The sequence below is a fragment of the Heptranchias perlo genome, chromosome 24, assembly GCF_035084215.1.
Source record: "Heptranchias perlo isolate sHepPer1 chromosome 24, sHepPer1.hap1, whole genome shotgun sequence".
Classification (NCBI taxonomy): Eukaryota; Metazoa; Chordata; class Chondrichthyes; order Hexanchiformes; family Hexanchidae; genus Heptranchias; species Heptranchias perlo.
Window position 1 is genome coordinate 20539121 of NC_090348.1, and position 13789 is coordinate 20552909.

The following is a 13789-nucleotide window of genomic DNA, read 5'->3' on the forward strand; positions in this document are numbered from 1 at the left end:
TTCTCTACTCCAGAGGGCTGTGGATGCTGAGTTGTTGAATATATTCAAGGCTGAGGTGGATAGTTTTTTGGACTCTAAGGGAATCAAGGGATATGGGGATCAGGCGGGAAAGTGTTGAGGTCGAAGATCAGCCGTGATCTGATTGAAGGCCGAAGCAGGCTCAAGGGGCCATATGGCCTACTCCTGCTCCTATTTCTTATGTTCTTATGTTCTTTCGGAGATGTTAAATAGAGGCACCGTCTGCCCGATCAGAGTAAAGGTGCAATGGCACTTTGTGAAGAAAAGCGGGGAGTTCGCCAAGTGTACTGACCAACATTCTTCCCTCAAAGACGTCAAAAAAAGTCAATCATTGCTGTTTGTAAGATTTTGTGATGTGCACATTGACTGCCACGTATGCCTACATAACAAATTACTGCACTTCAAAAAAAATTTAAGTGAAATGCTTTGAGTCATTTCTCACAGCTATGATAAAGTCCTATAAAGTTCATAAATGCAAATCTTTCTTTTTTTTTTAAAACATTGGGAAATTGCAGGTACAAACCTGTGTCCTATAATTCTGTGACATGGCAAGATGGAACTGCAATGACTTGCACCATCTGTATTCAGGTTTTGCCTGATTATTGTAAATATTTATTCCAAATGGTATATGCCTGTATACGGCCCAGTCCCAAAACCATAAAAAAATGGCCATCACACCCTGCACTGTGAAACTGTCCCCCTAAAACTATTGCCTTTCTATATCGCTCTCTCCATCAGGAGTCTCCACAAACTTATCTCTTCGGCTACACATTCAGTCATCGCCCCAACTTTTGCTCAGTATACAATTCCCCCCCACCTGTCAAGTGCATTGAAACAGATATTCTTCTACATTAAAGACCTTATATAAGTGCTAGTTATTATCAGTTACTGAGCAAAACATTTACACAATGCAAAAAACCCAAATTCATTCTGTGACAGGGTTTTAAAAAAAATCACTAAGAGTTTGCGCAACGCAAACACATTCCTATATGTCTGAGGAACTATTGGCACAATTTCAGTGCTGGGTTACACAGTGCAAGCCAAAGTGGTACATTAGGGCCTGGTAATGATTTTCCTTTTGCACTAATCGTAATTGCTGCAAGTTAGTGGATACCAAACACATATGAGAATGGGCCATATAAAGAGGCACACATTGTTTCAAAATCACATGTAATAGTTGTACGTAACCATAGATAGATGGATATGGGCTTAAGTGATAGTAACTGGAATGTAAAAAAAATGTACAAACACAATTTTAAAACTAAAATCAATGAATCACAAATTGAAATAATTACCTATTTACCCGTCTGAGGTGAATAAAAGTAGAGAGGGAGTGCAAATGTGTCCTTCCCTGGAACAACTATATGAGTTATGTATATAATGTGACAGTAATCTTATCATACAAAAAATAAACAAACAGAGCTATAAGTGGGAGTAAAGTTTAAAAAAAGTCCTCTGGGCTGATAAATATCAAATATTGATTTAATAATACATCTGATCTCCAGGATTAGAGAAACAGAGGGGTACCAAAGCTTCCTCTCCCCAGTTTAAACTTTTCTTGAATGGCTCCAAAGCAGCAGTGCCAGAGGCCTGAGACTGGAACACTAGCCTGCCAGCATGCCTTCTAAGAACAGCGTGTTAATAATAACATTGAGGTTTTTTTAAATGAAACAAAAACAATTGTAATTAGCTGAAATCAAATATTCCACGGCTTCTGAGATTCAACAGTCAATTGATATTTGACATGTTCTCCAAATAGACTCTAACAAAGAAAGAGTTGCTGAAAAGATCAGTGGCATCTCTGCCTGCTCATTGGTTTCCAAACCCACCTATTACCATGGTTTTCACATCAGTTTTTCTGACCACTGCACAAACATTTGGGGTGAAATTCCTCCTGTGAATAATCTTAATAAAAAAGCACAAGTACAAATGGGAGATCCTGTACTCACCAACTTTATTAAAATCATCATTGGATTCAACCCCAAACCTTCGTAAGTTTTAACATTATGATGCATATGTGTATGTGTGTACAAAACTGACCATCATAGTTCTTCAAAACTAGTCATGTGATCAATAATTCTATGACAGCCTAATCCAGACACACATAATTTAATTGAAGTATAGGTTTTAGAAAAACAGCTTTCTTTTAAATAGCATTCCAGTAATACTTAGTACTATCACTAAAATAAAGAGAAGCATGATCAGCACGCCTGTGAATTTTGGTCTTTTTTTCCCTTCCAAGCAAATACATTGACCTGCATGCTCTTCCTCCACCTTGCATCCTCATTGTCATGAAATTAATACTCATTGCAGTCTGCTACTCAAACTCAGGACCTCAAAATGATGGCCTCCTTATTTTCTCAGTCTTATCTTGCTCCTGCAATCTTCATTCTTTTAAAACTCAATTTTGGCATCCTCCATCGTTAACCCCTGATTTGTTTCATCTTCCCTTCTATGGGCCTTCACTTTTCACCTTGGCTACTTAATTTAAAAGAAAACTTCTGCAAGAACAGGTGTGTTTAACATTTCTATCCTGGTATTAAAAAAGTATTTTTTTATTAATATAACAACCAAAAGGTGCAATACTACATCCAAACTAACATTTGAATTGGAAGTTGTGGAAACAGTTGGAAGGATAGAGCTGCATTGACTATAACCTGCATATTGCAAAGCATGAGGATGTTTGGATTGTTTTCAATTTCAGAAAATGATATCGCATAAAGCACCACCCATAGAGTAATAAATACATTATCTCCGATTTCACACTCAGCTGAGTCATAAAAAAACTTCTGACTTTTCATTTTCTCATATTACAATAAAATATAGCCAAAATAGCAAATGCTAAAATAAGCATTACTGTACCGAGATTGCAGTTTGTCTTATTCTGTGATATTTACACTAGATTCTGAATGATTCTGCTATATTCTGAAGTTCATTCAGCTTTGTGATAAGCTCACTCTTGAGTATGGTTCCATGTTGCACATTATGGATACACACAATAATCTCGAACGGTGATTACGTTCTGCCTTTGCCAATGAATTATCACTTCTGCAATTTTTGCAAGCAAAACTGAGTACAGTAGTTGCTATGTACTTGAGACACATGCTGCAGGTTAGTTTCATATATTTAAAGGACCGGCAATACTGTTACATTTTGATAGCTGTGGTGAAATCAGCTTTATAATCGTCTCCTGGACAAGGGGAACAAAATCTATTGCAACAATCCATATCTCTCAGACTGTGCATTAGGGAAGATTGTCTTAGATGCAGCTCACCAGGGTCGTAGGCAGCAACATGAAAGGTTAAATATATTTTTCTATTGCCATTACCTGTTTTTTATATAAATCTGACAATAGTTACTGGCAGAATAAGCTCTCAATTTGTATTGATGGTTCTGAACTCAGCAGACCCTGCAGGTGCTGTGCAAAAGTGTTTCTTTTTTAAAAAAAGTATACAAGAAATTTATATGACATAATAGTGAACTTTCAGTCATGACATACATTGTAATTAAGGACAAATGACTTTATTGAAGGATGAAATCACAAATCCCATCCTTTATCCTGTTGAGGACTGCAGCAGCATTTAGGTATTAAAAAACAATCAAAATTACCAGACTACATTGTTTAACTTCATTCAATTGATCAATTAAGCAATTCTCTTTTCTTACTAACAAGCCTTTTAATTTTATTTCTGGAGCAATAACTGTTGAATGTATATAGTCAATGACTTTCCAACTATTAAGAGGTGGTCCTTACTTTGACAGCTGAAAAGTTCTTTCACCCCAGCCAATCATACTGTACTCGAAAGCTCTCTAGAATCATAAAAAAATTACGGCACAGAAGGAGGCCATTCGGCCCATCATGTCCGTGCCGGCTGAGAAATGAGCCACCCAGCCTAATCCCACTTTCCCACATTTGGTCCGTAGGCCTGCAGGTCAAGGCTCTTCAGGTGCACATCCAGGTATTTTTTTAAATGAGTTGAGGGTTTCTGCCTCTACCACCCTCTCAAGCAGTGAGTTCCAGACCCCCACCACCCTCTGGGTGAAAAACATTTTCCTCATTTCCGCTCTAATCCTTCTACCAATCACTTTAAATCTATGCCCCCTGGTTATTGACCCCTTCGCTAAGGGAAATAGGTCCTTCCTATCCACTCTATCTAGGCCCCTCATAATTTTGTACTCCTCAATCATATCACCCCTCAGCCTCCTCTGTTCCAAGGAAAACAACCCCAGACTATCCAATCTGTCATCATAGCTAAAATTCTCCAGTCCTGGCAACATCCTCGTAAATCTCCTCTGCACCCTCTCTAGTGCAATAACATCCTTCCTGTAATGTGGTGACCAGAATCTTTCTAATCCCACCATGATAATAACACTAGATGCCTACATCCTTCCAACAGTTAAGCTAACAATTCAGGTGGCGAGACTGATTATGTGAGTTAAAAATATTAATGTTAAACTGTGTGTGCTGCCTAACCCAATTTCTGCACCACAATATGCCAAGTTGACGTGGAATGTCACTTTAGTTCCATTCCATTGTTGCATTTGGACCAAGAAATCCCAAAACAACCTTCATCCTGAAGGGTTTATATGGTGAGTTGTCCCAAATTAGTCCATGTACCAAGCAATTTAAACCACTAGCTACCACCCAATGATTTTTGATTAAAGTTTTTTTGGGGTATTTACATTAATCAAATATAAATCTGCTACATCATAGCTCAGGCAAAAGGGCAATACAAAGTTGTGAGTCTGAATATCATTAGTTTTCTTTTCCCCTCTAATCTGAAAGCAGTGACTCGTGCTGGGATGCAGTGCCACAGACAATTCTCCCTCCCCCAGTATCTTACAGAAGTGACCAACCGTCTTGTGTAAACCTGATCAGTAAATGCTGGTGGGCTATGTTGCCATGAAAAACATCCTAACCAACTCTTTAAACCAAAATGGGTGATTACCACTCTTAATGAGTGAGATTTGGCAGATCTGAAAACTGTAAGGAGGCTGCAGGTTCTGAACACGCCAAGGAACTTCTAGTACTCAAAGACTGTTACACAGAAAAGAATTGGGAGCTCACTTTTAAACACGTGGGTGTCCTTGGTCTCCCGGTCGAGTGGCTGCGTGGTGGTAACTGCTCCAGTGTAAGGGTCCATATGGAAATAGTCACTCGACCTGCTGTCAAACAGCGATTCCATGGCGTAGTCCAGCCGGCCGGCCTCCCCTTCATCCAGATCGTTGGCCCTGAGGACGATGACACCGGTGCCCGCGGGCTCGTTCTCAGGCACAGACACCTGATAACTGGGCAGCTGGAACTGGGGGCTGGTGTTGGCGCTTCTCCTCCTCCTCCTCCTCCGGAGACCCCATGCCCCTATCCTCTCCTCCTCATCCAGCCCGTTGCCGGCATCTCCAGCCGCTGTGACTTGAACACGAATAAAGAGGGTTTCCAGCTGGTCTGCGGCGAGTCTCCGAGTGCAGACAAGGTCGGCGACAGGGCCGGCTCCCCTCTCCACACAGTAATCTCCTTTGGAAAGGATCCCTCCGGTATTCAGGACCAGGAGACGGGAAGCGTTCACACCCCTGCAGAGCAGCGTCGCCGGCTGCACCAGAGCAGGTAAGAAATCCCTCACATTGAGCAGGAACTCGCCCACTCCCAGGCAGGGGGTCCGCCGGGACTGCCCTTTGGGTAAAATCACATCGATGTAAAGGTCAGGGTCGGGCGGCTGCGGCCCGACTCTCCTCTTGTATTTAATGTAACAGTCCTGGCCGTGCACGTAGACGGCGAGCCGGGCTCTGACGGTGATGAAGCCCGGCGGGTTGCCCGCTCGGATCCGGAGGTACAGAGGGGCCGGGTTGAGGGGCAGCAGCGCGCAGTCCAGCGGGCCGCTCGCCCTCAGCTCCCCGGTGTCGGCGGCCAGCTCCAGGCAACTCCTCAGCCACTCCGGCGTTAGAAACTCGTCCACTCGGTAGAGCCAACCGGCCGCCCCCAGCGAGAGGTTGGCCAGCGGCGGCGGCTCCCCGGAGCCCGAGCCTTTCCTCTCCGAGAGGTGCAGTGTGAAGCAGCCCGAGGTGGGGATCTGCAGGAGGAGGGTGAAGAGGATTCGGCAGCGAAGCGACATGGTTCGGGGCGGCTTTAAAAACTCTGACCGGTGAAATCCCCAGCAACTTCTCATCGCAACACCCACTGCCCTCACTGCTCCCGACCCAGCCAGGTTCGCTCAGTCTCGGTGGAGCCTGGCATGTTGAGCTTGGACCCCCACACACACTTATTTTGTTTCTCCTCTGCCTCCTTTCTACTTTTTTCTTCCCTCCTTTCTACTTTTTTCTTCCCTCCTTTCTACTTTTTCCTTCCCTCCTTTTAATTTTTTTCTCCTTCCTTTCTACTTTTATTTCCCCTTATTTTCTCTCACCTTTCTACTTTTTCCTTCCCCTCTTTCTTTTTTTACGTTTTAGTTTGAAACCGATTTCATTTCAAGATGGCTTCGCCGTCCCTGGGTCTCATTAACATAAACCTGCTCCCGTTTCTCAGCTGCTCCAAACTTTCACAACAACTACTTTTGTTCTCCGGCGGGACCTGCGAGTGACTGAGAGCCCAGAGAAAGAGACAGGCGCCGCCGCCGGTTCCCATCTCAGCGCATCGGGCGCCGTCCTCCTCCTCCCCCCTTCTCAGCGCCCACCCTCTCTCCGGCTTGCCGGCTCTTGATTCACCTCCCCTCTCTCCCCTGATTCACCTCCTCTTCCTCTCTCTCCCTCTTGATTCACCACCCCCTCCCTCCCTCCCTCCCTCTTGATTCACCACCCCCTCCCTCCCTCCCTCCCTCCCTCTTGATTCACCACCCCCTCCCTCCCTCCCTCTTGATTCACCACCCCCTCCCTCCCTCCCTCTTGATTCACCACCCCCTCCCTCCCTCCCTCTTGATTCACCACCCCCTCCCTCCCTCCCTCTTGATTCACCACCCCCTCCCTCCCTCCCTCTTGATTCACCACCCCCTCCCTCCCTCCCTCTTGATTCACCACCCCCCCCCTCCCTCCCTCCCTCTTGATTCACCACCCCCTCCCTCCCTCCCTCCCTCTTGATTCACCACCCCCTCCCTCTTGATTCACCACCCCCTCCCTCTTGATTCACCACCCCTCCCTCCCTCCCGATTCACCACCCCTCCCTCCCTCCCTCTTGATTCACCTCCTCCTCCCTCCCTCCCTCCCTCTTGATTCACCTCCTCCCTCCCTCTTGATTCACCTCCTCCTCCCCTCTTGATTCACCTCCTCCTCCCCCTCTCCCTCTTGATTTACCTCCTCCTTCCCTCTCTCCCTCTTGATTCACCTCCTCCTCTTTCTCTCTCTCTCTCTCCTGATTCTCCTCCCTCTGCTGATTCACCTCCTCCTCTTCACTCTCTCCTGATTCACCTCCTCCTCTTCACTCTCTCCTGATTCTCCTCCTCCTCTTTCTCTCTCTCTCACCTATTCCCCAACCACTTCTTGTCCCGGTACCTAGCCGATCACAACGGCGGCGTCTCCGATGCAATAAGTTTCCCCCCTCTTTTGCCTCTCAGGTGCGTTTGTGCCTCTGCGCAGGATCTTGCTCCGGACCCGCCTGCTCCAATCTGCAGTTTTTTTAAAAAATAAGGTACAAATTTGCAAAAAAAAAAGCAAGGAGTTGTAGCGGGATCCGCACTCCCGGCGCCAATAACTCCACCGCCACCAGATGGATTAAAAAGACAACACAGTCGCCATGTGACCCACTTGGCTGACTGTTGGGGAATTATTAACCAACAAGTGGTACAGTTGTAAAAAGTGTTAAGAAAAAAAGAAAGGGGCAATTGTGCGCTTTAAAAAAACGTAGATTCATCCGTTCATAGTGTTTAAAGGTGGGGAAATGCAGGTTGTTGCCATGGTGACTCCGAGTTTAAACAGGGATCCCGGGAGACGCGTTGTGGGCGTTTCATTTAGAAACAAAAGCGAAAAACGAAAAGAAAGAAAGAGAGAGAGACAGAGACTGTCTGTAACCTGAAGCCACAGCGGCACGGAGCGAGAAATCACTTGTTAGCAAACCAACCCAGGCAGAAATTACAAGGACGTAGACAGGTCGTTCAGTTAATTCTAAATGAGACTAATTTTCAGTTTCAGTCCTAATGTGTTCTTTTTAAAAATCCATTTAATTTTGCATAATTTGGGGTGCAGTCTGATCAGCACGAGAATTATATTCATCCTTTATCAAGAAGCTTGATTTTAACAATAATATGATGCGAGGCTTTGTTTCCATTTTTGTTTCTTTTTTAAATCCCTGTTTCAAGTTAAAATACCTGTCATTTTCACTAATGTAAACTTAACCAATAAAATTGATTTAGATTCGGGCTGAAATTGGCACGAAGTGCCAGCTGCTGTCTATATTTTACATTCTACTTATAAAAATTACGATGGCTAAACATTGTTTAATAAACCTTCTATAAGATTTATAAGGAAGATAATGTTTTAAATAATCATTCGAACTCCAGCGCATGCCACACCGTGCAAATTTGTTCCACGATTTATAATTATTGACAAATATTTGAATCTTCGACATGAATTCAAACGAATATGAATAGCTAAAATGAGTCATAAATGGCGGGAAGCTAGGATGGTGTCTTTCCAAAACACTCTTATTCACATTCGATTGGTTCATACACCACACAATCCAAACGGCAATACAAATCAGAGATCCAACGCTATCTGCGTCTCTCTTTCTCTGAGAATACACAAAGTGAAAAGCTGCTCCTCGTAAATTATTAATATAAAGGGGGCGGGGGGGGGGAAGCAGATGATAGACGCCAGGTAACCTGGCCCTTAAAGAATTTCTGCGGTACCACTCCTTTAATTATTTTTGGGTTTCTTTCAAGTGTGAACGGTTTTCTGATTTACAACCTGGGTAAATGGGCAGTAAACGGTTCTATTAAAACGCTGTTTCTAGTTAAGATTTATTTAAATTTTCCCAGTCTACCTCCTGTTACTGTACAAGGGGCCTAATCGTCATAGTTTGACCCCACGAGTTAAAGAAAAAGGGCGCTTTAATGCACCTCTTTTCAACGAAATAAACCTACCCGCTGCCATCGCTGTCACTATATTAAGTTCTGTACATTTTCTTAATTGCATAGATACCAAATAAAAACATAATGTATAATTTTCTGAAATTAAGCCATGATGGCGAATACAAGGTACATTTAGACCAGGTACTACCGTGGAGTTTATCATTCAGCTGCTATGTTTCTTTTATGGTCCGATATTTTGTTGCACCTCCTTACGCAACACTGATATCCCTCAGCAGACTTTGAAGTGATGGCGTGTGTTATATATAGTGCGTGGGTTGGAGTCCTGTGATTACAAAGTAACAAATAGACACAAGTGTAGCAGTTCTGATAGTGGAATAAGAGTTGTCACATCGCTTTATCTATTATCTGAACTGGTCGCTCTATAATAAAAATGCACGATTCTCATAAACGTTCTCACACCATTTATTTAAAATGTGAGACTTTATGCACAAGAATTGTATATTATTATGTAAAGTTATATCCAGTTTACCAAATAAAGTGGTTACATACATCAGCAGTAACACATATAAGAATTTTGCTTAATAATTTGAACGATTATGTTCGTTCCAGAGATGTTTTGTGATAATACCACACCTTGTTCATATTTGTCCCAAAGTGTTTGTTTTAGACCTCTGGTCTGTTGAACTCTTTGCAGAAGAAACCAGTTCTTAAAGTAATGAATGGATTACAAATGGAATATAAACCAGTTCTTAAGTAAACAGTACAATAAACTGTACAGTTACAGTATAGAAACATGCAATGGCAACAATTAGTAAGAGGTTAAGAAGAAATGCTGCTCAATTGTTTCAAGCTCAGCTTTATATGTCAACGTCAATGTTGATATTTTAAATGAGAAGTAATGTATTATTTTTTAAAGTTCTACTGACAAACTGAGGTGTTGCGTTGCGCACTCTTATTTTGCAAACATTGACATTTTGTCATTTTAGTCAACAGTTGTTCTATTGCTTTAGTTTTTTTCCCATATGTCCCAGCAGTGTATAAAACATATTGAACAGCTATTTAATGTTGTTGCGGTTGTTCTAGTGCAATAGGTGTAACCACGTAACATTTTATAAACCAAGCGATTAGAAATCTTATTTCATTAGGCCGCTAACATGTAATCACACAATGGTTGTACCATCAATATCGGCATGACTGGGACGTGGCTGATTGTTCTCCTGGTGTGGCTTCTTAGTAATTGCGTGTCGATTTGGTGATTGCACAGGAGCTAGATAACAGAGTTTATGGAAAATTATTATTCTATTAACAATGCAATATAATTGTAAATAGAGCCATTGTGTGGGTAGTAAGAGAATAATATCACAAGTCTAACAGGCAGTAGTGCAACAATTCTTTATTTGATGATTATGTTCCTCCAATAAGAATTTTAATAGGAACAGGAGTAGGCCATTCAGCCCCTCCAGCCTGTTCCACCATTCAGTTAGATCATGACTGATCTGTACCTTAACACCATTTATTCACCTTTGTTCCATATCCTTTGTTGCCCTTACACAACAAAAATCAATTTAATAGTGAAAATGATCACAAAGTAGCACCTTCTTTGGGGGTTCAGACAATGACCCCACTCCCCCTCCCCCACTCCCCCTCCCCCTCCCCCTCCCCCTCCCCCTCCCCCTCCCCTCCTCCCCCCCCCCTCTCCTCCCCCCCTCCTCCCCCCCTCCCCCTCCCCTCCCCTCCCCCAATTTGCCAAATCACCTGAATCCCAAAATGCAATTATTGCCTTAATTCAGCCCTAAGTATAGCTTTTTAAAAAAGTTAAAAATTTTTACCTATATATGGATAGGTTGAAGGTTACCACCATGCAGATGCAGTGTGTTACTCTGGTGCTATAGTGCAGCTGTGTGTAACTCGTTGTGCCCTGTTAAGGCCACAAGTTGTAATTGGCAAACTTTCCTGGGCCAATTAGTGGCTAAATGTTCTTGGACAGATTCCCAGGTCAATTAGAAGTCAGCCTGGCTTTTCATTTTCTAAGTGTGAAATCTGAAGTAATTTAGAAGGTTTTAGATGGCGTTTGCTGTTGGTGGTGAAGTTCCTGTACTGTGGTAATGATTATCTTTCACTTTTTAATTATTTTTTGTGGAGTGTGGCACAGAAATTTGCATGTACAACAGCTGATTAAAACTAAACTGCCAGTGTCCTTCTCCTGCTGCTACATTTATTTTTATATTATCGCATTTCCACCTCCCGTCAAAAAATTGACAAACTGGATCAGATTGTTTAACCTCTCACGTTAACATGACCCTCAGTCACTTAGTTTCAAAGCTTTGGTGTTTGTGAAACTAGTCTGCACACAGCTGCACTTAACCTGCTCATGATTAGTGCACTGAAAGGAATCAGGATAGCTCAAGTTTAGCCGCTAGCGCCAGGTGAACTAGACAATTGTGGAACTGGGCTCTGATCAGATGGATCACAGGTTTCCTCTCCTAATGAATGAAATAGTATTTTATTATTAAAAAAAATTACTGTAGCAAGTGAGAGGTAATGGCAGCTGCAGGTATGGATGGAACAGACACCTGAGGGCTGAAAAATTAGTTTTAAAAGTAACAATTCAAAAAGAAAGAGGCAGAGAGGTCTTGGGGAAAGAGAATAGGAAAGCCCAAGGGTTGAAAAGTTATAAGTTGAAACATACAATATTTAAAAATAAAACTTAACAGCTATATATTCTCAGGAAGGGAGGTGGGCAGTTGACATAAAACAAGACCATGAGGCCTAGAAAGGGGAAAGGCATAAAAATATTTTAAAAGAACTTAAAACATCATCTAAAAGAAGTTAATAGGAAATCAAAACAAATAGTTAAATATTTTTATCACAAAATCTCAGTATAAAATAGCACCTGCTGTGTGGGATATCAGGTTGGATAAATCTGTGACAGGCAAGGTGTGACACCCTTGACATTGAAAACTCCTATCAGAGTGCCACCTTCAGGTATAACTTGTACTACAGGTACTAAAAGAGTTTACCCATAGGAGCAAGGAGCACATAACAATTTTGGTGCAACACTTGCCCCACATATCAGATTTGATATATAAGTAGTCAGTGTCTTTCTTAACTGTCTCTGATGCCTTTGCCCCTCCTTTTCTGTTTCCGTTTCTCTCTTTCTCTACTGCTTCTCTCCCCTTAACTCTCTTTGGTTCTCTCTCTGTCCTCTTCTGCTACTCTCTCTGTCTTTTTCTTTTCTTCTTTCCTTTTGGGTGGGAGGTGGTGGGTAGTATGGCGTAATGTGGCAGGGAAAGGAGCTGCAGGGAAAATGGCTTCAGGTTGCATTTGGGGTGAGGGTTGTGCCCCTCATTGACTTCCTTCCCAGATCACTCATGCTTCTGCCACTCCTTCACTCTGATTGCATCCCCTCCCTTTTCATCTTCCCACTACCCATTCTCCTTCTTACCACCCCCTCACTCATATCAATACCCATATCTCTTCCTGCATCCTCCCTCCCCTTTGTTCTGCTATCACTCAATTCACTCTTAATCTTCTATCCGCTCCCACTCATGCCCCTCAAACATGGATGGTGAGAGGCAAGAAGTCTTTTCACCCTCAACCAATTTCCATCCTCCAACCTTCCTTCTACCTTTCTGCCTATCTGCTTCTCTCAAAGAGGCTTTGTTTGCTTTCAAAATTCAGCTTGTGTTTTGTTTCTTAAGAAATGAAATTAGAATGAGGAAATAAACTACCTATCTGTCTTTCTCTCTATTTCTTTCTGTCTGTCTCTTGGGGTTAGAAATTAGAATCTCTGTCTCACAGGTGTAAGCGATTAGCATTGACTTTTTCTGATTGTCGACAGAACACAGATGCAGATAATTATTTGGCAAATTCAACTTTTTTTGAAAATTGAAGTTACATTAAATGAAGAAATAAATTAAGCTCAGGGGGACTAAGCGAGAAAGATAAAGTTCAGAGAGAGTATGGGGTAGATTTTCATGCCTGATTCAAAACGATCCTCCCTGTGGTGTATTCAAATCAATTTTCCAGTAAATTTAGGAATAAATTCATCACAGGAGGATCTAACTTTTGATGTTCATCGCCAATATCACAATGGTAGGAAATTCCCAGATGTTGTTTTTTGAGATTCAGATAGATAAGAAAGTACTTCCCTGATAAACCCAGAGGTGATTAAAACTTATTTTCAAAATCAGTTTCTTAAACTTATATTGGTTTTCTACAGACTTATTATCATAGAATCATAGAATGGTTCAGCACAGGAGGCCATTCAGCCCATTGTGTCTGTGCCGGCTCTTTGAAAGAGCTATCCAATTAGTCCCATTCCCCTGCCCTTTCCACATAGCCCTGCAAATTTTTCCCCTTCCAAGTATTTTTCCAATTCCCTTTTGAAAGTTACTATGGAATCTTCTTCCACCACCCTATCAGGCAGTGCATTCCAGATCATAACAACTCGCTGCGTAAAAACATATTTTCCCTCTGATTCTTTTGCCAATTACTGTAAATCTGCATCCTCTGGTTACTGACCCTTCTACCATTGGAAACAATTTCTCCTTATTTACTCTATCAAAACTGTTCATGATTTTGAACACCTCTATTAAATCTCCCCTTAATCTTCTCTGCTCCAAGGAGAACACGTATTCTCTGACCAACACCATAAAAACAGATTCCGTCTGTCCACTGTGTTCTTCCCTAGGACAGGTCCTAACTCAAGTCTCACATGAGATTCTTGAGCCACTTATTAGGCAAGAGTAGCTGAGTAG

The 13789-nt window shown here is 42.3% G+C and overlaps 1 protein-coding gene across 6 annotated transcripts in view; it reads right to left on the reverse strand.

The window, feature by feature from the left end:
- The window catches only part of celsr1a (cadherin EGF LAG seven-pass G-type receptor 1a), a 336449-nt gene extending 329691 nt beyond the window's left edge, over positions 1-6758 (reverse strand). For all 6 annotated transcript variants that reach the window (XM_068004892.1, XM_068004890.1, XM_068004887.1 and 3 more), the window contains exon 1: positions 5087-6758. In XM_068004892.1, the coding sequence (XP_067860993.1) occupies positions 5087-6179 (1093 nt within the window). In that variant the 5' untranslated portion in view covers positions 6180-6758. The remainder of the gene's footprint in view (positions 1-5086) is intronic.
- Positions 6759-13789: the final 7031 nt, after the last annotated feature.